Source organism: Phalaenopsis equestris, unplaced genomic scaffold, assembly GCF_001263595.1.
Source record: "Phalaenopsis equestris unplaced genomic scaffold, ASM126359v1 Scaffold001361, whole genome shotgun sequence".
NCBI lineage: Eukaryota > Viridiplantae > Streptophyta > Magnoliopsida > Asparagales > Orchidaceae > Phalaenopsis > Phalaenopsis equestris.
Genome location: NW_018165800.1, coordinates 2,752 through 30,167, shown reverse-complemented (window position 1 = coordinate 30,167; position 27,416 = coordinate 2,752). Strand labels below are relative to the sequence as shown.

The 27,416-nt window shown below is 35.7% G+C and overlaps 1 protein-coding gene across 3 annotated transcripts; it reads right to left on the bottom strand.

Annotated features, from left to right (window-relative positions):
• Nucleotides 1-334: 334 nt before the first annotated feature.
• Nucleotides 335-27,416, bottom strand: LOC110034148. 3 transcript variants are annotated; one of them, XM_020738434.1, is made up of 7 exons: nucleotides 27,290-27,416; nucleotides 3,327-3,434; nucleotides 3,192-3,263; nucleotides 2,989-3,108; nucleotides 2,787-2,880; nucleotides 1,628-1,805; nucleotides 335-963 (listed from the first exon to the last, which is right to left on the bottom strand). In XM_020738434.1, the coding sequence occupies exons 2-7, from the start codon at nucleotides 3,408-3,410 to the stop codon at nucleotides 858-860; spliced, it is 654 nt and encodes a 217-aa protein (XP_020594093.1). In that variant the 5' UTR covers nucleotides 3,411-3,434; nucleotides 27,290-27,416; the 3' UTR covers nucleotides 335-857. The 3 variants fall into 3 exon arrangements, with proteins under 3 accessions (XP_020594093.1, XP_020594094.1, XP_020594095.1); XM_020738435.1 differs by lacking the exon at nucleotides 27,290-27,416 and having other exon boundaries at nucleotides 3,192-3,231; nucleotides 3,327-3,397; XM_020738436.1 differs by lacking the exons at nucleotides 2,989-3,108; nucleotides 3,192-3,263 and having other exon boundaries at nucleotides 340-963.

Sequence of the window (27,416 nt, the reverse complement as noted above, 5' to 3'; positions counted from 1 at the left end):
CCTTTGTTTTATTTTTTCCAAGTGAAATTAAAAAAATAATTTATTTTTTAATTAAAAAATACTTATCTAGCCAAGCGGTTCGCTAATTGACCATTAGGTCTCACATATCTCTTAATGCACACCTTAATTTTTTAAAGCATACAACTTAATTTTTTAGTTCTATTTTTTGTTATATTCTCAATATTTTATTTATTTATTTTATATACTTTTTTTTATTTTTATTATAATAATGTCTGATGTTTGTTGTATCTTTTACTTTTATTAATAAAAGTGCCCCGTATTCGCATCTATATTTATATCCGTGCAACATGGATTCCAATCTCAATAGCCAAGCTTCAAGCAAGCAAATCAAATCCGACTCAAACCCAATTAACCTCTCTTCATTTATAATATTTTAATATGAAATGTAACAGTTGAATAAAATATCTAAAAAATTTCCCTTCTTACGTAGGAAATACTGGAATCAACAATTTTCCAACGGTCCAACAGAAGAGTATTCAGTGGCAGAAAAAGAACATACCTAAAAGCTGCCTGCTTCCCACCAAAAAAAAAAAAATACATTAGAATTATATCTCCGCCACTAATGCATTTCAGCTTAACAGACCACAAAATCTTTATCTTGTCACAACAAAATCATGCATCAAATATGACAATCAAACTGAATAGAAAGATTATGAATCAGTAAAACCAAAGAAAAATCTAGACTGCATTTGAGGAGCTTTATCATTGTAGAGTGGCTTCAACAAGAGCCAATCTAATCAGATAGAATCAGAATAGATCTCTTCAGCACTTCTTTTCCCCATTTAATGTTTCCGGCTTCCACCCTATGATATGGGATGAAATGGACAAACAACTAGCTATTCTTCTCTTGCAATTGTAATCAAATAGCTACTCTTCTCTGATGCACTTCTTCGATAAATAGCTAAAGTGAAGTATATAAGTATCAAAGTCCCCATGCTTGACCTATCACGAATAAGAACCCATTCAGGAAAAAATAAACAAAACATTTACGAATCAGGCTTTATTTGGTACAATGTTTTGATGTCATAATTTTACTATATGCTTGTATCAATAAAATAATAACATTTTCACATGAAATGAGATATTTCATAGCTTAGTACATATGCTCATGAAATTATATAGAAGGAATATATATCAAGTGATACCCGTCCAAGCATATTTACATAAAAAAAAAAAAAGGGAAATTTACATACATGGCACCCAATTCTTATGCTTTTATTTATCCCTTTTCCTATGTTTGAAAAAGTCCTATGAAAAGGTGGATTACACTTTTTCCTATATGTAGGGTGCTTAATTTGTAAAAATCAATGTTTGGGTGGGTTAAGTAAATGTGGAAGAATTGGGTGCTATGTATGTAAATACCCCAAAGAATAAAAGAAAAAACAGATGATATAAAGATAAAATCAAATTTTTTTTTTCCACTCAAAAGTTCAATTTTTGTTCCAAAAATAAATCTTTTGTAAATTTATTTTTGAAACTCACGTAAGACTACCTGATAAGTCACTTTATAAGCTTCATAACTACCCTAACCATATCATTCATAAATGGCATTGATTCAATATCAAACACCACGAGTCCATTATTAGGTATATTTTTGAATACTCACATCGAAGCTAGAAGAAGAAGAATTCTTCTTGGGTTGATTGTCATGAAGCGATTAAAACGCTTAAACTTTCCTTCCCCTGCATCTACAAGGTTGGTGCTATTAGCCACAACAGGAATTGCAGAGAAGGCTTTGGTAGGGACTAAAAGCTGCTTCAACTGCTCCATCTGTGTACACACAACTGTAAAACGGAAAGCATAATTTCAGAGAACTTTCAAAAGATACAAGTTAAAATTACAGATCAGCATCTGCAGAAACAAATTAAGAAATAAAGGTTAGGTAGGAAGAATTCAGTCATACAAAGAGAACATTCCACCAGATATACAAAAAGGAAAACTTACTGGAACACAGAACCAAAAGCTGACAGCAAACTAGTTACCTTTTTCAAGCATATTTTGGGGAAGAAAAAAAAGAAAAAGAGATTAGTTATACATGCTCATAAGCGTTTTAGAATTCTATAAATCATTTAAAATTGTTTGCACCTTGTCTTAAACATTCTGATTGTCCATTGTTAGGATTGATAAAAAAACTAGTTTGCCATTGTTTTTTTGCATGCTTTATGCCCAGTATGGCTTCATCAAATTAAATGAGACGCAAAAAAAAAAAAATTGTTAGAAAACCCAAGGGCCAATCTGATTCAACCAAAAGCTAGAAAGTAATAGGAACAAGAGCTCAAAAATAAATTTTCATTTGTTCCAAAGGAAGTGAACGAAAATTAGATTCTTTTTTTTAAGCTAACCTTCATTAAAGTGGAAATGGTGTCACAATTTTGAGGGCTTAAAATCCCAGTTCAATTTATGCCTTTTTGTATAAAGTAATAGTACGATATTATAAGGTTAAAAGAAGATTATGTTAGCCTAATAGTTTAATTCGTTTTAACAAAAAAAAAATAATAAATAAATGGGAAGGATGCCAAAAAATATAACCCATAGCAATGCAAACAAAAATTCATGCCAAACAAATAAACATAGTGCTCAAATTAAACTTTTTGGAAATCAAATCCAACCACTTCAAATTCTTACATCAAAATAAATTTATAGGCAGCTGCCAACTTTCACTGGTTGTTCTGTGATTTTAAAACTGCCCTGACAATTGTACCAAGTTATGAGCATGCCATAGTGAAAAGTGCCGGTTGAAAAGAACAAAGAGCATCTCTTCATACCTTTAACCAGATGCTTTTTTAAAGAGTCAACCACTTCGTTCTCCTCTCCACTTCTCCTCTCCATTCGACAAGATCCCGTCCTGGATGATGCTTTCTGTTTCAGAAGTTGCAGGGAAAAAAGTTGAGCTTATATATAGTCAGCTAAACCTCAACTCAGAAGTTTATTAATATTAAAATAACACAAGAAAGTGATAACATGTACAAGAAATATATCAAAGAGGGGGTGTAAAATCGGGATTGTGGGCTGGATTCGACCCCAACAAATACTGCTTGGCCCTAAAACAGGCCAGAAAGTCCAACGCGAACATGAACTGCCTTCAACCTGCCAACCCAAACCCGACCTCATAATTTCTAGTCAATCTCAAGTGGGTTACGAGTCAGCACATCTATTCCAAATCAACTTACAGTTATCTGGTCATTTTCGGGTTGGCAGGTCATCCCAAACCTGATACAAAAATTATTTGAGCCAGCCCAAACCTGAATATTTTTTGTTAAGTTACGTCCGTTTTTGACACCCCTATTATATCAAAAATCACTTACAGTCATTTTTGGGCTTCCAGAGCATTTAGTAGGAGGCAGGGTGACGCTTTCAATTTCCAAGATGACACTTTCCGAGATGTCCATTTTGATTTTCAGACCTTAAAATATCTAAATAAACAAAAAGAAATAATCATTTTCTCTGACATCATATCAAACAATAAACATGACTATATTATGGCTTATTTATAACTTGAAAAAACAAAAGAAGGCAAGTAGTCATCATAGCAACTAAAAGACATTTGAGTGAAAGCAAAAAACAATTAGGCATATAAAGATGTAACGCAGAAAAAAAATTGAAAATAAAAGTGGTGTTTTAAGCTTATGATGAACATTACTAGGGAAAGTAAAATCAACACTTAAGGAAGTTGAGTTGAAGTAGAAATCATGTATTAAAAGCTTAAACCAAAATATAGTTACTGCATAAGCTCATATTATGCCCGTCAAATAAATAGTTTTCCATCAATTCATGCCAGAAAAAGAACTGAAATTAGGTAAGTGATACACCATCAACAAATTTACATCATTTGATAGGAATCTCAAGGCATGACACGAATCTCAAAAGTAATTTTTTAGTAAGAAACGTTCAATCTCTGATTAAAAATTATCCCGAACACCAATTTCAGCAAGCTCAGAGGTCAAACTGCCAGACATGACGAGGCGGACCCACAACGCCAAAATTGGTCCAATCCGAGTCAAATAAAGCTCATATCGAGCTGTCAAACCACCTAGAAAGACTTCAGCGCATAATTGGATGGTTAAAAAAAATTCAAATCTGACAAACTTAGAGTCAAATCAAGCATTTCAAAGAGACAAATACCATGGGCCCAAAATCACTCAATTCTGACATTATTAATGTTGAATCCAAATCTATTTGGGAGGACTGTCAAAGGGATAGAGTATTGAAGGATCAGAGAGAGAAAAAGAGAGCAATAACACACTAATGAATACTAAATTTGCGTAATATTTATTCATGATATAAACTTCTTATATATGGGAATGGGTCATCGTTTTTTCTACATAATTTACCCTTAAAGTAGTACTTAAGTACAGTAGAGGCAATTTAGTCCTTACATAAATATGGCCCGTGGGCACATGAGCAAGATCGGGCGGCTGCTAGGTCGGGCGGTTATTAAGCCGAAAGGCTATTTGCAGAGGATTCACGCCTCTCACCCTAGAACTAAGTGATCCGTCTTTACTCTCTTGGCTTATCCGGGTTGGGGCAATTTGTTCGTCCAAATGGGTTCAGTCCGATGGATTCTTGAGGCGCAGTATGCCTTTTATCCTCCTGGGGCGTATCGTCCTTCTAATATGTGGGGGTTATCGGTCGATTGTGTGGTCCTAGGTCATCGTTAGTAGGCCATGTCACTCCTACTATCTGCGAGATATCTTTGTGATTCTTGCTCACACATATTTTATGTACTGATTAAAGTTCGCCAATTTTTTTGCACTTTGATAGTGATAACTACGATAGGGATAAAGAAATTTTAAAATAAATGAACCTCATGACAATATTTATTAAATGTCATAAAGAAAATCCCTGGATTTCCATGACATGATCATTATATGGGGCTCTCAGGGGGTAGCTTCATCATTTTGACTTTGTTTCTTCTCTGGGCCTTTGTTTGTTGTCCGCAGCTTCGCTATGGAAAAGGGATCCGACCCCGTGCTAAAACCTATTGACAAGGCCATTCTGTTAGCTGTAGTCTGGATCAGGTCGCAACAAACTGGGGGCAAGTTGTTGAGGAAGAGGGCAATCAAGAGGTCGAGGCTGATTGAGGAGGTGAGGGTATAAGAGTCATTTGATTCGGTTCGCAATACAATAGGAGTTTTACCCAAGGTTGGTGAGGAGAACGGGGGTTCAGTGATCAACCCACCAATAAGAACTCCCTTCGGAGCTCACATCCAACTGACTACTATGAATATTCCTCTCCTAAGCTATACTAAACGAGTTAGTGGAGATGACTGTAGACCTCACTTTTGGTTGAGGTTTAGTTTTCCCTCTTTAATTGCCTAAGGTCTAGACATAGGACTTTCCTGTTAACTATTCTTAGAAAACTACAAAAGGAACCCTCACTGTTAGAAATATTAAACTCTTCCTTCCTCAACTCGAAATGGCACATATTGGTCCTAACCTCTAGCACTAGTAGGTGGGGTCAGTATATAGGATCTCAAGGAGAGTCCCCATAGAACTGTTTGACCTTAGGATTGACCCTGGGTGTTGGTCTGGAGCTAGTTCACTCACTACACTCACTATCACCTATATCCACTCACAACCCTAAACCCTAATTTGTTGACTTTGATCCATTGATTTTTTTGGGAGACTATGTAGATGGTCCCCTAGACCCACTAGCCCTAGGCTAAGGTTTAGCTAAGACCAGCACATAGGGACCCAAATAGAGATTTCATTGGTCCATAGCTCGTATAGGGTGGTTGGCACCCCAATTCTACCAAAGTTTCCAATTTGGCCTTTTTACCCCCAAACCTACCCAAATTACCTAAACACTCCCAAATCCTAAATTTGGCAAAAAATTTCAATTTCACCCAAAATACCCAAATTTGTTCAAAAATCATTTCAAACCATTTTAAAATGCCTCAATTACCCAAGACTACCAAAAAATTCCAAATTTACCAAAATACTCACAAAAATTGCCAAAATTACCAAAATACCCTTGCACCCCAAACTTTCCCAAAACCTCTAAAATCACTTCAAATGTTTCCAAAACCAACTTGGACCCTCTAATTGGACACAATTTGGCCAATTTGACCATTTTGACCAAAACTCCCAAATTGTCTTTAAAGGCCCAATTCCCCCAAATTCATCCAAAATGTCCATCAATTTAGATCCAATTTCCCTCAATTTCAATTCTAAACTCAAACTCATCTTTCATTTGATCAATCCAAACCAAATCCAAGCCTAATTGGCCCACGCTTTGAGCTCAATTTTGATCTAAGTCAAACCCCCAATTTTGATCCTATGACCTAATCTTATCTGACTTAATCTCACTTAATTGAACCCCATAGCCTACTCAATTTGCCCCAATTTGAATCCTAAACTCTTCATAATGCTCCTACACACCAAATTGAACTTTTAATTGGCCTTGGTAAAGCCTCAATTTGACTTAATTTTAACCCAAGTCCAAAAATCCTCAAATTTGCCCCAAATTGGTTGTCTCTAAATTCCACCAAATTGAATGCCCTAACCCCAAAATTGACACCCAATTTATGTTGAAAACTCTTCATGACATTCCTATGGACCATTTCCAACCATCAATTTGGACTTAGCCCAACCTTAGCGCAACCTAGACCCAAGTCTAGTCCAACAAGCCCAAATTGACCAAAATTCCAAAATCCTTCAAATTGAGCTTTCAAATGACCTTAAAATTACTTCAATCCTTCACCAAATATCTTCATAACAATCATCTACACAATGTTAATCAATCAATTGAGCTCAAAGTCATGGCTAGCCTAACCCAAACCCAACTTTTAGCTTTTTTGACCCAAATTGGACCCAAGCACAAAAATTAACTTAACCATCCTAAAGTAACAAAATTAAGGTCTCCACAGCCACTAAGCACACCTTATTGACCAGGCTAAACCCTCTCAAACCACCCAAGAACAAGCTAAACCCTCTCAAACCACCCAAGAAAGCTATGGACCAATGGGTCCCTAAATTAAGGGATCTTAGCCCATTTTTGTGCCTTAACCAGAAATCTCTTCCATCATCACTTATCATTGGGAGTAAATTATAATTAAGCCTCCCCCCGGCTCACCTGACCTTCTGGCCACCACCGCTGGCCCTGTCGGCCGGCCTTCTCACTGGAGGAGCTCGGCCTAGTGGCTGGAAAACACCAAAATTGAGGCCCCCAAGCTCAAATTCAAACCCAGAGGCCAGCTCATCCCAATGGCTCTTTAGAGCTCCTCAACCCTCCACCTAAGCACCATTTTACACCCATCACACTATTTTACACCAATCAATTAGCCCTGAGCTCCCCTCTAAGCTCCTCTATTTAGTCAGCCCCTCCATGGCCAAAGAGAGGAGAGTGCTAAAATCCTTGGGGAAACTCTGTCCAATTGCTTTCAGACACTATCCAAGAACACCTAAGCTCATTGACACCATTTTCCCCCACTAATCCCTACTATGAAAGCCCAATTTTGAGCTCAAACTTTCAGCTCAAATCAGGACATCTCTCCACAGTCCACCAAACTCAAATTAAATGTGCACACAACATCCCTAGAGCAAGATGAATCGATTCCCCATCAAACCCCCCTCTGAAACAGCTTCTAGGGCAGCTCTAGACCAACACCTGAAATCCACCTTAATCGAATTCATACCTAGACAATTCACCAAGGCTTAAGACTCTTTCAGAAATTAACATAAATTATTTTAAAATAAAATAATAATATAATTAATTAAATTTAATCTTGAATATCATAGCCAAGTAATTTTTGCTCAAACACTTTTTGCTACCAAACAATTTGACCGAGCATTACCACACCAAATAAAATATATGAAAGTTATTTTATTTTATATATATTTGAGAAAAATATATATAAATTACCACACCAAATAAAATATATGAAAGCCTATAATTTGAGAAAATGTCGAAATTTTGCCAAAGGATAACAATGAATGTATCAAAACTTAATTGTGATTTTAAAAATGTAGACATTTCACATGGCTTTAAATTCATTAAAAATATGTATCCAATCGAAGCTACCACAACCATCTGATTGAGGCCTCCCCTCTCAAACAAAGGTATTGAGCTCTAACCCTAGCCCGAGTTTATTTTGATTCTCCATTTGTAATTGCTTGATTTCATACTTGACTAACCATATAGATGTGTTCGTCTTGAGTAGATGAAGGTTTAGAAACAAACCCCATGCGATTTGGTTGAGTCTAGAAGAAGATCTTAAGGTTTTAGTGTGAACGGTTTACGGGTTAAGTCACTTGGGGACAATAATGGAGAGCCGTCTGATCGCGCGGTTATCCAACCAACGGAGGAGATCAAGCCGGACGAGCGGATGGTGCGTGAACCGCTAGTCGTGTCGCTAGTCGTGTGGCAGCTGAAGTGGATGGCTACATCGAATGAGAGTGCGCCGCATGTGAGTTCGAAGCCGCCGTAGGATGAGTTGGCGTCGCGCTAGCGCACTAGATAAATAGAAAAATAGGGATTTTTGAATTAATTTAAATGCCTAAACTTCAAAAATTCATATCTCTCTAGAAACATCATAAAAATAAAATAAAAATATCCTCTTGCTCAGTGAACAAAGGAGAATAATGTGGACTAAAAATAAAAATTATTTTCTTACTCCCTAATTTCTAATGAATTAAATACCTTTTGTGGTTTTTTAATTCCTCTTGACTAAATATTGCTCACCATGGCTTGAAATTTTGAGGGTTTGTTCATAATGATAGAGGAGATGTCCTCTGATTTTTCCAATATCAGAGAGCATCTCTATGCTTCTAGGCTTAATTTTCAAGTTAGGGTGACCATTTTGACTTATTTTAATTATATAAATCAAAATATCACTTGGAAAATTATTAGAATAATTTTGGTAGGTTTCTTGTGGTCAGAGAAGTCTAGAAAAAATGTCATGATGCTTTGAGAAGTCTAGAAAAAATGTCATGATGCTTTGAATTATCCTCTAAATTTCTATGTTTAATTAAATATGAATATCTTGTGTTAATTTATGTAAATTAAATAGTTTTAAAAAATTGACAAAATCAATTCAACATTATTCATAAAAATCATGTTTATTCACTGTAAAAAATTGAAAATTATTTGATTAAGTTCGAGTATAAAGATGGGTTTTCTAAGGAACCTTGTTTTTTTGTACAAAAATAATTATAATAAATTAAATACACTTGAAAAAATTATGAAAAGCGATTTGCTGACTTCCTTGGAATCAGAGGTACTTAGGAAAAATAAAAATTACTTTTTAAAAAAAACTTAATTTTAAAGACTTATTTTGAATTTTAAAAAGTTAAAAAAAAATTAAAAATTCCAAAAATATCAAAACATTTCAAAATATGTCCAATTGTTCTCTGATCACTTGGGACTCATTAAAATATTTTTCTTAATTTTCCTAAGTTAAAAATAAATGTTAAAAGGCTTAAAAGTAGATTTTCCTTTTTTTCCTATTAAAATAATTATAATAATTTAATTCAAAAAATCATGAAATTTTGTCTAAATATTTCTTTGACTTAAGAAAACCTCTAATAATTTTCTCATAAATACAAAATTTATTTTGGATAATTAAATAAATTAACCTTTGAAAATTCTATCTTCTAAATTTTAAATAATTATCTAAATTAAATTAAAATTTTGAGAAGTCCAGATTTTCTCCTCTAACATTATAATTACCTCATGGATATGATACTTTAAACCCTCAAAGTCATTTGAATTGTGTTTAATGAAATATGAGATGAAGTGCCCCAAAGACAAAGTGGTAATTTTAGACTTTGGTTCTTTAATCAAAATTTAGGATTAACCAAGATAAAATGGGTATTTTTTATCTTAATAAACATGTTTGGATGATTGAAACACAATGAGATTAAAATGTAGAAACCCACTCACGGCCCTTGCACAACATCAACAAAATCATAGTCCTCCTAACCTTCATGACTTAGAAGTCAACTAAAATCAGACGATTTTTAAGTGATTGGCTTAAGCTAGAAAGATGCTAATTTGCTCGCATTAAGCATAAAGTTGAGGATGATTTGACTATTTCATAAGAATAAATATCACTTCAATCGAAAATTTTGATAATCATCATTTCATCTATCATGATTGTTAAGGGCTTAGTAGTGACATAGGCTCGATGTCTAAACCCAATTGATCGGATTTAGAAGATAACATAATTGGTGATTAACATCTTTAAAAACTACAAACCTGACCTTAATTGTAGGCACCACAATCTTAAACGACCTAAACTTGTCTTAGGGGCACCCAATCACATAACACTTAAACGAACATCAATTGACCGATCGAGTATCATATTCTTGGTATAATTAAATTGCTAAGTTTCACTGAGCAACGGAGTAGTTACACTTCAACCTCGGATGGTTAATGGGACAATATGATAAGTTCAAAATGAACTCGAAATAATTTGAGAGTCTCAATGTAGTCCAAATTCATATCCTGAGCACTTTGAAATCTTTTGGATATTTTGAAGAGCAAATTGAACTTGTCATATTTTGTTCTAAAATCATCTACTAGAATCTTCTAAGATTCAATAAAATCATAACTTGGGGTTTGGTAGCTAAACCTTCCTCTACTCATGCAATTTAAATTCTTTGCAACATTATATACATGTTTTGCAAGTACTGACATTTCAGGTGGTGAAACGAGAAGACTCGCTAGGTACGCTTTTATAGTTTACAGTATCGTCTTTTCTTGTACTTTGTACACTGTATTTTTATATTTACAAAACTTGCATGCTAAACAACGATGTCACCCTGCATGAAAACTAAAACTGCTAGGATAGCACAAAACTAAAACCAAAAACTAAAATCAACCAAGATAAAATTCACCATCACAACATTCAAAATATAAGAAAACTTAAAATTTAATCACAAAAATCACAAAACAAAATTGCAACTAAATTAAGACAACTTTATCGGATGATCGGGAACCCCTTAGAGGAGGTAACTACGGTTGCTAACGAGACTTCCCACAGTCTAAATGAAAGTATGAAAATCATTAAGTTGAGTTTAGTAAATTCATTTTGACTCAATGAATTTGATTGAAAATAGTGGTGCCGGAACGAGGGAACCGTAGGATCCTAATAGGACGAATAAACCATAGAATCCTAATCGGTGTCGCTCTAATCAACTTTAATATACCCCATAATATTTAAATGACCATAATCATAGAGACATTTAATTTGACATCATAACCTGATACATTAGAAAACTTAAACTCGTCATGACAAGAAGCTTGGAGTTACCATTGTGGGCAGCATGACCATCTTTAACAGCAAGAGGATCTACAACAACACATCTTTTCTTAGATCTAAATAGCATGTCATAGTATTTCGAGGTTGTTTGCTTATGAAACATAAATCCTTTGACAAGAAGCTTGGAGTTACCATTGTGGGCAGCATGACCATCTTTAACAGCAAGAGGATCTACAACAACACATCTTTTCTTAGATCTAAATAGCATGTCATAGTATTTCGAGGTTGTTTGCTTATGAAACATAAATCCTTAACTTTTTCTTTAGGTCTTTATATAGCGCTATTGTATAATTTAAGCTCTAACTCGTCTTAAAATTCCGAAGTTGTCGTTCGTCATGACCTAAATCCTCACATCTTACAGGTTATTTGTGTGATCGTTTCACACGACTGTAAGCCCTAAACAAATAAAATTGGTAGGACGAAACAATTAAATAATTTATCCTCAAAACTGAAGCCAAACAATAGGATTGACTGGGAAGTCACCGAGATTCTCCTTCGGATCTGTGACATCCCCTAGTTCTTCCTCCTTTCGATTCCACAAGTAAATATTCCCAATACGAATCATTCCCCTTTCACACCTCTGTTCGATTTCATTGAAAAGTCGTATCCTTTTTGACTTTTTTGAAGATAACATTTTCTGATTTTTATCGAGAGTTTTCTTGGGTAACTTTTGTCATTCAAGGACTTTTGTCATTCAAGATATTATTAACTATAGGGGCTTGCCCTTATAGGAACTTTTGTCATTCAAGTAATTATTAACTATAGAGGCTTGCCCTTATAGGAAGTTTTTCCGAACTCAGCTTAATATAAACCCTATTTAATTCTTCGTATTAAATAGGGGAACTTGTCGACAAATAAAATGAGGTTTCGCAGACCAAACGAATGTCATATATTTCTTAGTTTATTTGATCGAGCCTCATCTTCAAGTTTGTGTTTATCCTTCGGGATAGATACATGATTTGAGGTATAGTGCTCTTTCATTTAAATATGAAAAATATGGGGTCAATTTAATTTTATACTTCAACATCCTTCTGAAACGGGCAATGGGATTTCAATTTCGGCGACCGACAACTTCTTACGGGCAAGTCCCCACAAACTAACCCCAAAATAACACCTCAACGGGCAAATCAACCAAAAATGCTGCCGACAATGACCCTCCATCTGGCGAGATGGGGTCAATAGATGAATTTTCGTCCTGTGATGTAGACGGAAACATTGTCACAAGTGAATCAGATCCTATGTAAATTGTTCTCTACCCCTTTTTGTTAAATAATATTTTGCTTACTGATGGTTTTTCATTTCATAGATGAAGATTTGTGCGTAGGGCGATTGTCGGTCGACGTTATGAAGGTCTGTTCTGAGGCTGACTGATACACCAAAATAATGTGCAATTTTAAGTATTCATTTTATACTTAAATTTGGTGATATTGCACTGTAAAGAAGAGTATTTTTATATTTTGTTGCAGGTATATCGATTTTAGGCATTTAGAGTAAAAATGACAAAATTTGAAGCAAAAAAAAAGCTTTTCAGCATCCGGGCGCAAAAATTGATGTCAGAGGCGCCATTAACCAGAAGCGTCAAAAATTGGTGATAGATGTGTCATTTTACAGAGAAGCAACATCAGAAGTGCTAAAATTGGCGCCAGATTCCAGAGAATAATGCAGACTTCAATAGGCTGGCGCCGGAGGAGCCAGAAGCGTCAGAGACGAATTATGACAGAGTAAGATGGTTAGTGACTATTTACGAGTGATTTTTTAAGACTCCAATCAATTTAAACACCCCATGGAGTGATTCAATGCATCTAGATACTTTGGAAAGACTCTTGAACGAAGGGACTTGTCTCTTGGTGTGAAGAGATGTGCCTTTTGGAAAAAAAGAGGGAATTTTGAATTCTTTTTTAAATTAAGGTTGGCCTTAATTAAAAAGAGAGGAGTCTAGAGAAGAGAGGGGGCAAGAGGTTTGAAGAGAAGAGCTAGGCATGAGAGAGAAGTCTTGGGAGAAGAAAGGATTTTCTTCTAGGGTTGTAAGAGGAGAGGGAAGGTGAAAGATTTCTTCTTCATTATATTTCTAAGAGAGAATTGAATGTGATTGTAAAAATAGAAAGTGTTTAAAGGAAACTTCAAGGGATTTGTTTGAGATAAATTTATTTTTTATATATAAAATCTATGTTTTGTCGTATTCTTCTCATGAATTCTGAGTACTCTTCTTTATCCTTCACCCTACAATGAGATATGATTTTGTGAAGAATTAATTTTGTTATTTAAGGTTTTAAATGTAAATAAATTGTGATGATTCGAACTCTAATCTTCATTTACTTTTCAATCTGGTCAATTGAAATGTTAAAATTTGTTCAGAAGCATAAGATCCGAAAGGGCTATGCTTTCTGCAACAAGGTAAGAGTCACATTCAATTTTATAGGTGAAAATATACGAGACCGTAGTCCATGGGGTTCCTTGCAAATAAATAAAGAAATATATTTTGATGGGCGCAGAATTGAAAATTTTAAGGTGACATATTAAAATCCTCAATTTGATCCAGTTGCTTGGAACTAAAGCGAGATTGTTAGCCCTCAAAGGAGGGAGAAGTGAGAGTAATGGAATGAGACTCTGTATACTCTCAAACTAACCACGAATTTAGAAACCAAACTTTGAATTAGTCAATGTTTTTAAGACACTTTCAGAGAGTAAAAAATATGATTGCTCTTATTTAACACAATACAATTTTATATGTATTTTAAATAATTTTAATTACTTCACAATCCATAAACTCATTGTAAATTGTGATGATTCGAACTCTGATCTTCATTTATTTTTTTATTTTGCCAATTGAAATGGTAAAATTTGTTCAAAAACATAAGATCCGAAAGTGTTATGCTTTCTGCAACAAGATAAGAGTTATATTTAATTTCATGGGTGAGAGTGTAGTCCATGGGGTTGTTTGCAAATAAATAGAAAAATATATTTTGATGGGCGCAAAATTGAAGATTTTAATGTGACATTAAAATCCTCAATTTGGTCTAATTGCTTGGAAACTAAAGCGAGATTGTTAACCCTCAGGGAAGGGAGAAGTGAGAGCTCTAGAGTAGCAGTTTGTATCCTCTCAAACTAACCATGGATTTAGGGACCAAACTCTGGATTAATCAATATTCTTTATGCACTCTCAGAGAGTAAAGAATATGATTGCTCCTATTTAACACAATATAACTTTATATGTATTTTAAATGATTTTAATCACTTCACAATCCATAAACTCATTGTAAAGGGAAATGATATTTTCTTAAATTTAAACTCTTCTTTACAAAACTTTGTTCAGTCTTTATAAGTTTACTTTTGAAGTTTAACAAATAGCTTAGTTAACATAATTCTTTTAACCGCATTTTATTTAGCATACAGTAAATTTACCTTAGATTTGTTTTGCTTACTTAGGTTTTGTACTTTGAATATGGTGTTTTCATTATAACTTTAAGAATTTTCAACTCCCTGTGGGATCAATACTTAAGACTCCATTAGAGCTCTTTATTAAATAAGAAATACGTATACTTGCATTATTGTTACGGTTTGGCAGCTTAAAGATTTTAAAAGATAAAATTATTTATACTTAATTTATTTTTATTGGGATTGAACTGCATATTTACTATTTGTGTTGTCGTGTATGCAATGTAATATTAAAGGATATTTACAATGTACCACAAAACCGTGCATCACTGACCATGTGAATCAATTTAAGTTCGATGGCCAGACTTTGTTTAGGCGGCTAGCTAAGAGGGTTTAGTCCTGATCGAGGTGGCCGAGAATCGACTGGTTAAAGATTTCATGTAAGACTAAATCTTTATGTAATCAAGCTTTTTGTGCTAAATAAAAACATTTTTCTTTGCAAATCTGGATGTTTGTGTTTGACAAAATGTCTTCCTCGATTTCTGCAAATGGTGTTTCGTCTTCCATGAGATTTCTATAAATAGGTGTAAAGGACCCATGAGCTTTCTTATGACTTTCTTTTTTTTGTCCATTGATTCACCTCTTGCCTTTAGCTCATTGTTACTTAATTCTCTCGTGCTCATCTGGCCCTAAAAAGGGCCCCAAAGTCATTCGGTCAAGTGGCTTGAGTCAAACCTTCCATTATGTCATCATCGGGCATCGCCTTTATTGATTAAACCTTTAATTTTCATCCTATAATTAGGCTGAGGGCCACTCGTCCAGATTAAAGGGCGACCAACAGGTATGGTAACGATTTAGTGATGTATTGAGACCAATTTCGATATGGGTTGCTGCTGCCTATGTCATGAACTCAAGTAAAATTCCAACCGGTATGGGGTCATTCTCACACAAATTAAACTGAATTCCATTGTGACAATCATGACATATAACATCTCCTGCCAACAAAAAGGGGTTCCCAGGTTCGTCAATGTATTTAATAACATGTTCTCATTTCGTGTTGCCTAGCATGGTTATGTCCAATTCAGAACAACTTGTAGGTTCTAATTTGCTTTCCTAGAGCACCAGGTCAATGATTGGAAATTCAAGCTTTTCATTGCCTCTTTACTCAAAGGTCGGGGGATCAGGACGGTTCCATCCAGCATCTATTTTTGGAAGAGGAAGGGTACCGACTTCTGTCGGGCCTAAGGCATCGATACCAAGGGCCGATCGCTCTCCATTCCTTAAAAAACTTGCCCGACGACTGTAGACAGAGTTATGTTTTTCAGAAAAGTTAGGCCAGATGAAGGCGGAGCTATGGTTTGCTTTCGATGTCGTGGAAGTTCGATGGTCGAAAGAAGTGGACGCCCGGTTGGCCAAGAGGAAGGCCAAGGCCGAGGCCAGGACTAAGGGGATCCAGCAGAGAGCGACGATGACAAAAGTAAGTCTCGCTATGGTGGCAAGTGGAGAAATCAGCCAAATAGGTGAGAAGTTCTCCTTGGCACTTCTGTTATCACGTCTGTGATCCAAAACGTCTCAAACCGAGACATAAACATTACCGCCGGGAAATGTAAAGTCCTGGTTAATTCTAATACCTATCTCATGGATGCAGTTCCTTCCAGTTGTCGAGGAGTTGAGGGACGGTCTAGGGTACCCGGAGAAAGTTCAGACAAGAGAGACTCTACAAGAGTGAGGGGAAAGATGGCTTCCCCTAGTAGAGGCACCTTGTTTCTTGATCTTTTTGTTAGAAGACAGGCTAGCCGGCTCACGATTCCCGAAAAGTCCAAATCCAAGACTGATTATGTGGGAAGAATCCTGAAAACTCGGCACTGTGGAGATAAAGAACTAGTGGCTAAATCCGCTCCCTTGCCTCCTTTACCACTGAAGAAAATGAAGGGATCTCTTTTTCAATCAACGACCTTGGACCTTGTCGAGACTACTTGGGCTGCCCTATGGAACAAGCCGAGGTATCGGCTGGGCTACCTGAAGAGGCAGAGAGGCGGGCTAAGGTAGCTGAAAAGAAACTTAAAGCGATGAAAAAGAAACTTTCTTCATTTTTTAAACAATTTTTACTTGTCGTCAGAGAAAATCATCTAAAAGAATGAATGGCGGTCATGAGGACTGAATAGGTCTTTTCATTGTCTCCATCTCACCCTAGGCAAGCGAAGCTGCTCGATGAACAACTTTGTATAGGAAGTCGGATGGCGATTGATCGATTCATCCAGTCAGCTTTGGTCGACCCTAAATATTCCAACCCCCGAGAGTTTGCAACTATGTTCTCAAATTTCGAAGGGTCATTCGAGAACATATCGGTCGCTGAAAACAAGCAGGGTTGCTCCAGTCGGTTTCCCGAAACTTAAAATTTTCTTTTGAACAATATTTTTGTAAATATTTTGTGTAGACAACATTTTGTAAACATAACAATTTGATAATTATCAAAATGACCTATTTCTTTTGTGATGCAGTGAAGCGGATTGGTTGTCCTTTGTACCTTCTGGTCAATGCTTTGTAGAGGTTCATACTCTTTGAGTTACCGCAACTCGGACCAAAGTTTAACTGAATAAGATGTTTTGTTTAAGCTCAGATCTGCCCTTTCGGTCATTTTTCGCCCTTGTTGGCACTTGGGCGGATCTCATCACCGCTTCAACGAAGACTACCGCCTAGGCTTTGCAGTGGAATGATTCACGCCATACCTTTCATGGTGCTTCGTTGCTACTAGGCAGGGAACAACCACAAGGGTTTTTTTTGGGTCGTGTTTTTGTTGAGGGTCGGTAATTAAAAATTTTTTTTAACTAGTCATACCATCTTGGCGCTATGACTAACTAAAAGCATGTTCTGTATTCGTTGAGCAACTTGGCATCACAATTGGCAATCCTCAGCATCGCTTGGCGCTCAGCCGGACGAGTTTGGAACCTTGGATAACTATCATTACTTTTCGGTTTAGACCAGGCAATCTTTGTGCCACAGCTGGCAGTCTTCAGCATCACTGGGTGCTTAATCGGGCGATCTTGACGCCACGACTAGTTCTCTTCATTTTTCAGGTCAAACAAAGTGATCAGTCGAACAATCTTGGCACCACGACTAGTTCTCTTCATTTCCCTGGTCAAACAAGGTGATCATGTTGCCACAACCCACCAATCTTTCATTTAGGCTCAATCGGATGATCTTGGCGCCACAATTGGCAGCCTTCAACAATGCTTAGTGCTCAGTCGGGCAATCCTGGCACCACGACTTGCAGTCTTCAGCATCTTTTGGTGCTCAGTCAGACGATCTTGGTGTTGAAGCTGGCTGTCTTCATTTCCTGAGAGGACCGAGCAACCATGGAACCGCAGTCTGTCGATCTTCCATTTGTGCTCAACCGGGTGATCATGGCACCATAGCTGACAGTTTTAAGCATCACTTGGTGCCCAACCAGATGATCATGATGCCACGGCTAGCTTTTTTCATTTCCATTGTCGAACTGTACGATCTTGGTGATGCGGCCCGACGTCCTTCCATTTGTGCTTAGTCGGGCAATCTTAACGTCATAGCTGACAGTTTCATTTGTCGGGTCGGACTAGAAGACCATGGCGTCGCGGTTGCAGGTCTTTCATTTATGCTCAGTCGGTTGATCTTGGCACCACAATTGTCAGTCTTCAACATCACTAAATGGACGATCTTGATGCCACAACTTGATGTCTTCATTTCCCAATAAGGACCAGGCGATCTAAGTGTCACAGCCCGCCGATCTTCCATTTATGCTCAACCGGGCAATTTTGGTGCCACAACCCATCGACCTTCCATTTGTGCTCAGTCAGGTGATCTTGACACCACAGCTGGCAGTTTTCAGCTTCACTTGGTGCTCAATCGGGCAATATTGATGCCACAGCTTACTCTTCATTTTCTAAGTCAGACCGGGCGATCTTGGTGTTACATCCCGCCAGTCTTTCATTTATGCTCAGTCGGAAAATCTTGAAACCACAACTTACAGTCTTCAGCATCACTTGGCGCTCAACCGGGTGATCTTGCTTCCACGGCTGGTAGTCTCCAACATTGCGTGGTGCTCCGTCGGGCGATCTTGGAACTCCAAGTAGGACGGGGCGATCTTGGCATCGCGGCCCGTATGTGCTCAGTTGTGTGACTTTGGCGCCACAGTTGGGGCAGTCTTCAGAAATACTTGGTGCTTGACCAGGAGAACTTAGAGCCACAGCTAGCTATCTTCATTTCCCGAGTCGAACTGACGCTTTGGCTCCGCGGCCCACCGGTCGTCCATTTATGCTCAGCCTGGTGATCTTGGCGCAACGGCCGGCAGTGTTCATTTCAAGGGTCAAACCGGACGATATTGGCACGAAGTTCTATTGGTATTCCAACTTGTGCTCAGTTGGGAAATCTTTGAACCACAGCTGGCAAAATTCAATATCACTTGGTGCTCACTTGGGTGATCTTGGCTCCACAGTTGCCTGTCTCCATTCCCAGGTCAGATCGGACAATCTTGGCTATCCTTCATTTGTGCTCAGTCAGACGATCTTGGCGCCACAGCTGGTAGTCTTCAACATCACTTGGTGTTCAGTCAGGCGATCTTGGCGCCACAACTGGCAGTCTCCAGCATTACTGGTGCTTAGCCATGTGATCTTGGCGTTACAACTTGTTGTCTTCATTTCTCAACTCAAACCGGGCGATCTTGGCATCGCGACCCATCAGTCTTCCATTCGGGCAATCTTGGCACCAGAGCTGACAATCTTCAGCATCACTTGGAGCCCAACTGGGTCATCTTGGCTTCACAGCTACATTCTTCATTTATCGGGTAGAACCGGGCGATCTTAGCACCGCGGCCCGCCGACCTTCCATTTGTGCTCAAGCGGGCGAATATTGATACCACACCTAGCAGTCTTCAGTTTTGCTTAATGCTCAACCTAGCGATCATGGTGCCACAGCTAGCTATCTTTATATCCCAGGTAAAATAAGGTGATGTTGGTGTCGCGGCCTTCTATTTGTGTTTCGTCAGGCGAACTTTGCGCCACGATTAGCATTCTCATGCATCGCTGGTGCTCAATCCAGTGATCTTGGAGCCATGGCTGGCAATCACATTCATGTTAATTTTTCAATATTGATTTTTTATAACTAATATTTTAATAAAGAAAGAGCCTTTAATAAATTAATTTAAGAAAATATAGTTAATTTTTCCTTATTTCTGATTATACGTTTTTTCTATAAATATTTTCTCTTCTATCGATCATCTTAACCAATTAGTTAAGCTTGTAATATTAATTTAAGAAAATTGTGAGGTGATTAAAGCTAGTGAATTCTCATACTATTGAACTATAGTAACACAATAAAGATGAAACAAATATGCATGTTAGTTAAACTTTTAATAAATTAGTATAAAACATTTAATAGTTTATGAATATGATTCCTCACGATATTTCATAATATTCAAGATATTTTACTATATCAACAACATAACTATATCATTTAATTTTTCTATAACAATCAGAGTAGCATCATCTAAATATTTTACTAATTAAGGTACTTCAATATTAGTATTCTTTTCTATTTACACATATCGATACTTTAGCATCTCCAACTAGTAACATAAGTGGTTAAATTCATCATAATCAAGTATACGCATATAATCAATTTATGCAGTTCAAATCATTCATAATTTCATATCATTGAATATATAATATTTAATATTATAATACATAAAACTTTCATAATGAGAGATAATAAACATTCATATCAAAATTGTTGATAAATTTTAAAAATAGAGGAATCAATTACATTAATCGAGCATAAATAAAAATTTAAAGTTGATCAATACAAAAATGATACTATAGTTTTTTAGAGTAGGAGCACTCATTCTTATTTCATCTTATGAACTGATCTTTTTCAAATCTTTTAATTTTTCTTTCACAGCTTCAATGTTTTCACCTGGTTGTATTTCATAATATTCTAAAATTAATAAATAACAATTTATAATTAAATTGACTATATAAACGATTAACAAATAAACACTAAATTTACCTCCTTATCTCTTCTTATTTTGCTTGATTCTTGCTCAATCTTATTGGTCTCCAATGTCCGAACTAAATTATTGAAACTAATTCATAATGTTTAATATATTGTAATAGCATTTTAATTAAAAAAATGTATAGCCTTGAATCATAAAATTATAAACTCTGACCTTTCTTCACATTGTCTTCCTCTTTAGCATAAAAACTGACTTTGATCTACCCAATCCAAAACTTTCATAACTTCAATTCTGATTTAGTTAAATCTACACTATTTAATTAAATAAATAAACATATAAATTAAATCCATTAATTAAAATTATGAAATCCTAACTCACTTTAAAACTAGATTCAGTGTTCCTTATATTCGTACGCATGCGTCTTCTTCTACCATACGCACACACGACTAGCCATCTTCCCATTTCTTCCACGCACAGGATGCATGAAAATGTTTACCTACATGCTAGTAAATGCTTTGATGATAAAATGGTATAGAAAAATAACTCAATTCTTTTAGATTTTCTTGCCCAGTGAAGGACAATATCTAGTAATATAGCCATATTGATGACACCAATAGCATGTGTTGAAGCTCTGTAAACAATCATCCTTGTCTTCCATATTCAGCACAAGTAACTATAATACTCTAAGTCGTACCTCTACTAAATTCAGTTGAGTTGAGCTTGGGTTTCTACCCAATGGATCTCTCTTTCTTATTGTGTATCTCCTTACCGCTTATGAGTAAGCTGATAATAAGTCTTCACCCTTGTAGTCTGCTCCACTAACATTAAATAATCATGAATCCCCAATGACACCAACAATTGCTTTATTGAATCTTTCCATCCCGAAAAAAAAAATTTAGCACTTTTCATCTATAGCAACAATCAACTATGGCGCATAAAATAATAATGCAGTGAATTCTACTTCATACTGCATAACTGTCTTCTCTCCTTGTGTCAACCTAATGAATTTGAGTACTTATCTTTGAGCGGATCAGGATGCAAATCACTCTCTTAAGAACTTTACAAAATCCTCTTTACTTTCCATCATACTGAGTAAATCCTCCAATCTATCCTGAAACTGTCCATGCCACCACCTTTCATCTTTTCCATCCAGTATAAATGTAGCTAAAGACACTCTTCTTTCATTTGGACATGTCATGCCATCAGCCAATTCTTTGCATCAATCTAATTTTCTGTTTCCCTGAATAAAGATAACTCTTGAAATATTTTAAAGCTTTTATCCACAACAAATGCTTCATTCCCATGAAGAGATAACTCTTGAAATATTTTAAGGCTTTTATCCACAACAAATGCTTCATTCCCATGAAGTTACAGTCTATACACTTGAATCAATTGTGTCAACGTCTCCATTATCCGAGTCAAGGCAATCGTGTTCATATTATAGCAAGAGGCGCTTCATCATTTTCTATCAAACTTCCCTTTTCTATAATCTCGGGTGTATCCCTTTGCCTAATTAGAGGTAACTTAAAGTTTTAATTCTAATATTATTGAAATTTTTCTTGCAATAATCTTATTGGTTTCATCAAAATTACATTAATTAATTTTGATTTTCATAACCCGGCCCGGGGCTTGGACTAAACCAAGAGGAGTGTAAATGGTTGGACGGTGAAAAATTAAATTTTACTATATTCATTTTATATAACTAACATTTTATTAATGAAGGAAATACTATATAAATTAATTTAAAGCAATACAAATAAATTTACCTCATTTCTAGTTGTTTGCGTGTTCTATAAATATTCTCTTCCATCACTAATATTTTAATAAATTAATTAAACATGAAATGTTAGTTTACAACAAGAGTAAGGTAACTAAAGACGGTGAATACTTATGCTTTGAAACTATAGTAACCCAATGAAAATGAAACTAACATGCATATCAATTAACTTTTGAAAAATCAATATAAAATATTTGATAGTTTATGAATATGATCAATGACAATATTTCATAATATTTAAGTTATTTTTATATATCAATAACATGACTATATCATTTTATATATGTACAACTATCACTAATACACTGTCTAAAAATTTACCATCTAAGATGCTTCAATAGCAGTATCTTTTTATATTTACAAGCACGGATATATTAGTAGTCCCCTGCTAGAAGCATAAAAAGGGGTAGTTGCACATAATCAAGCGTGCACATACAATTAATCTATGTAGTTCATATCATATACAATTTCATAACACTCAATATATAATATTTCATAATACAACGCATTCGTAATGCGAGACTATACATATTTATATGAAAATTATTGACAAATTTTAAACATAGAGAATCAATTGCATTAATTAACCATGAAAAACAATTCATATAAGTGATTCAGAAGGCATACAAAAACGACACTATAATTTAAGAGTAAGAGTACACATTCCATTTCATTTTATGACATGATCCTTTTCAAATCCTTTAATTTTTTTTTTCACGACTTTAATTTTCTCACCTGGTTATATTTCATAATATTCTAACATTAATTTGTAGCAATTTATAATTAAGCTGACTATCAATGATTACCAAATAAACACTAAATTTACCTTCTTATCTCTTATTCATTTACACGATACTATCTCAAATTCATTAGTTCTTTAATTCAAATGCTTGTTCAAACAAAATTGCTAAAATAAATTCATTAATTTTAAAATGTTGTAATAATAATATAATTAAAATAATTTATAGAATTAAAGCAAAAAATTATAAACCCTCAACTTTGTCCACATTGTCTTCTTATTTTGCACAAACACTGACTTAAATCTCTCAAATCCAAAACATTTATAACTTCAATTCTGATTTAATTAAACCAGTTATTCGACATTTAACACATAAAATTAAAATTAAAATTTTTAATTAATAAGATGAAACACTAACTCGCCCTAAAACTTGGTTTGGTCCCATACGCACGAGCAACATGCCCCATTTCCTTGCTTCCCCACGCATAGGACACACAAAAACGTTTACCCATATGTCAGTACAAGCAAGGATTCTTCTTCTCTCATCCGTTTGATAACGACACGGCTCCTTCATGCTCTGTACGACCTCGCGCCCACTTCCTGCATGCAAGAAGCAGCTTCCCTTGTTTCCTTATTCCTCGCTTCCTTCCTTTTGCTTCAATCACAAGTTTTGTTACCCTTATCGAGCTCTAATGCCTCATTCGATGCTTGCAACGCTCACACAAGCTCGGATTGACCGACCTTCTTCCTTCTCTTCTTAACAAGTCCTCCCAATATTCAAATTCACTCGAAGCCACTTAGGCTTCCATCGTTGTCTTCAAATGCTTCGTTCGGTCCCGTAGGTATGCTTGCACTTCCGATCAGTGTCAGCATCACCCTTGTCTCGCTCTCTCTTACTCTTGACAGCTTGTTTGCTTCACAAGATGTCAAAATTGTTCTGGATCAAAGCGAAGTTTTGTTTCTTCATATAAAGGTTAAATGTTTGTGCTCCTTTCCTTTCCAATTTGATACGACTTTTCTATTGTAACACCTAATAATAAAAATGTCATGTGTAGCATCATGTAGATTCCAACTCAGACATCTGAGGCCTACAGACGTTATCTATGGAGCTCCCAACTCTGGCCTCTGTGGCCTATGAAAGTTACACAGGTCATGAAGCTCCCAACTCCGACCCTCTAAGGCCTACGAATGTGATCTCAGCTCATGCAGCTCCCAGATGCTCCCAGGTTTGGTCTTCATGACCTACAGACGCTATCTCAACTCATCTAGCTCCTCCCAACTTCGACATATGCGACCTACGGATGTTATCAAAATTCTTGTAACTTTTAACTCCGACCACTGCAGCATTAACACAACCCATGTAACTCTCAACTCCAACATTTGTGATCTACTAATGTTATCACAGTTCATGCAGCTCTCAACTTCAACCTCTGCATCCTACAAACGATATCAAAGTTCATATATCTCACAACTCCAACTTCTGCAGCGTATATGACCAACTATGATGTACGTGGCCCAAAGCTCATACAGCTTCCAACTCCGACCTCTATGGTTTACAGACGTTATTGTAGCTCACCACTACATCCTATGTGACCAACTATGGCCTTCGTGGCTCACAGCTCCTCCAGCTCCTTATTGAAAACTTTGTGGTCAACCGATGTTCCTAAACCAACCATTCGTAGTCCACATGGCTAACTACTACTAAGGCTAAAAACGAGTCAAGCTTGAGCAAGCTCAAACTTAGCTTGTGTTTGGCACATTCTAAATTGCTTGTGTTCGAAATCGGCTCATGATCAAAATTGGGTCGTGAACAGTGTGTTCATGTTCGGCTCAATTTAAATATTCTTGTTTGTGTTATGGTTGAAATTAACTAGTTAAAATTAATTGAAAAAAATAGATGTAATGCGTCATATTCGAACTTACACCAACTCTATGCAATAAAAACGCGGAACCATATGACCACACGGGCTGTTGATTTAAACTTAGATATAAATTTATTTAATATATTGTTATATAAATAATATATAATATATGATTATACAAGTAATATATATAATTTCTTTATTTCGAGCTAAAAAGAGCTAAACACGAGCGAACAATGGGTCGCTCGTGTTTGACACAATTACTTATCGAGTGAGTCGAACATGAGTTGTTCGTGAATAATGAGCTTTTTTGACAACCCTAACTACTAACATGACTTTCAATTAGTGCCTATAAGATAAACTGAAACTACAATCACCGTGTAAAATATTCACAATAGACTACTGTATAGCAACCGACCACGACCCTTATAACTTATTATTATCAAGAACTACATTCATTACAACCAGACTATGACAAGTATTACTGAACTATTGTTGTACAAATTTCTAACTCCATCTTCTTTAATTTAGGAGAAGAGTAAACTTATGTACTCACGATTACATATTGAATTATTTCAACTTGACTATGCCCTATGTATTTTTCTCCATTTCAGAACTTTTCATGTAAAAGCATACGATGTTTCTGCCTATCACTTTAATTATCTGGGTGTGTATTAGATATTCGTGCAGCTCGAAGACATTAAATAACCATTCTTCAATTGCGGACCTTCCGACACAAATCAGTAAAGTAGTCATTTTGCCCAAAACTCATTACCAGATTTAAAGGGAAAAGTAGGCAAAACGACCATATAACACATCAGTAAAATTTTGACCAATTTTGTAGTAATATTATTCAATTTCTTTTGTTTTATATGTCCTAGGTAAGAAAAAGAAAAAAAAATGGAAAAAAAAGATAGTATAAATAACTAATTTACAGATTGTAGCAATTGTACACATTTGGCTTAAGAATCTATATCATGCATTCTTTCTATGTTTTCCTAAACACTATTACTACATAAAAATTTGATCTAGCAGCAAAAAGAAAAGGATCATCAAAAAGATAATTTCCTAAATTATTAGTCTAAGAATAGCAAATCTGGCGGTCCTTTTGGCTTTCTACTTGCAGAGTTCTCATTTTTTATCATGTTAATGTGTGCTATTCTATGCTAATTTATCTGTTGAAGAATGAAAATATAATATGAAAAAACAGTTAATTTACTAGATTCTGTCATTTTCTTGGATGTGACAAAGAGAATAGATTAAATACGAAACTCTAAAAATAGTTTAAAAAACTTCAAATATGTTTAAATAATTTCCACATGTTAAAACAGTGAAAAAAAATACATTATTTTTAAACGATGCTTTTTATCCCCAGGAAATCAAATGTGTTCAACACAAACTATATTATAGAATTATAAAGGAAAAAAAAATGAAAACTCTTGCATAAGCGACCGCCATGTAATGATTTTCCATGAACTCCAACGCACCCATACAAAAGAAATGCAAGAACAAAAGACGAGGAGATTCAAAACTCGAAATCCATAGTTCCCAAAAAAGACTCTAAGCCATGGTCGTAGCATAATCCTTTACAAAATTACAAATTTTGGCCTCACTTGGTTACATGAAAATAAAAAATATACTTCAGAAAAGGATGATTATATTTTTCCTTGTTTTTTAGCAGAAAATAAATTACAGAATGTGTTCGCAGCATTATCCATCGTACAGAGAAACAGATTTCTTCACATTTCTTTCTTTCTTAGCGCTTAGTCATTATTGAACACGAAGACTCCTCCGCCAAGCAAGAAAACACAAAGGGAATGAGATAGAGAGAGAGAGAGAGGAGGGGATGGGGGAAATATACTCCCAACTCCCTAAAGAAAATAAGCAAGCTCCCAATAATTTCACCTCCAATCCAATCTAAACTATCCATAAAAGAGAACTCAATAACAGAAGGAAGTGAGAATTCAACATTCTGAATTGTAATTTTCAAATCAAAACAAATGCCCAAATCAAAAAATTGAACTAAAGAGCACCCTGACCATAACAAAATACTCTAAAAAACTAGAAAATTTATTTTAATTTATCTATCATCATATAGAGTTGGATTATAACCTACAACCAAGAGCATAAACTGCAATGCTCTTGCCAAACGTAACCAAAAGCTTCAGGTAGAAAATAGAGAACTACAAGTCTACAACTACAACAGAGTGAGAGGGGGAGGGAGGGAGGGACAGAGAAGGAGAGAGAGAGAGACAGATGACTTACAGGCTAGTGGGAGACGGAGAACACCAAATCCTAAACAACAACAACTCCGAGTTAACGGCAGGAGGAAGATGAGGAAGTGAGGTGGAGAGCTGTTGGTGAGACTGCTGTGCTGTCTTGACCATCTATG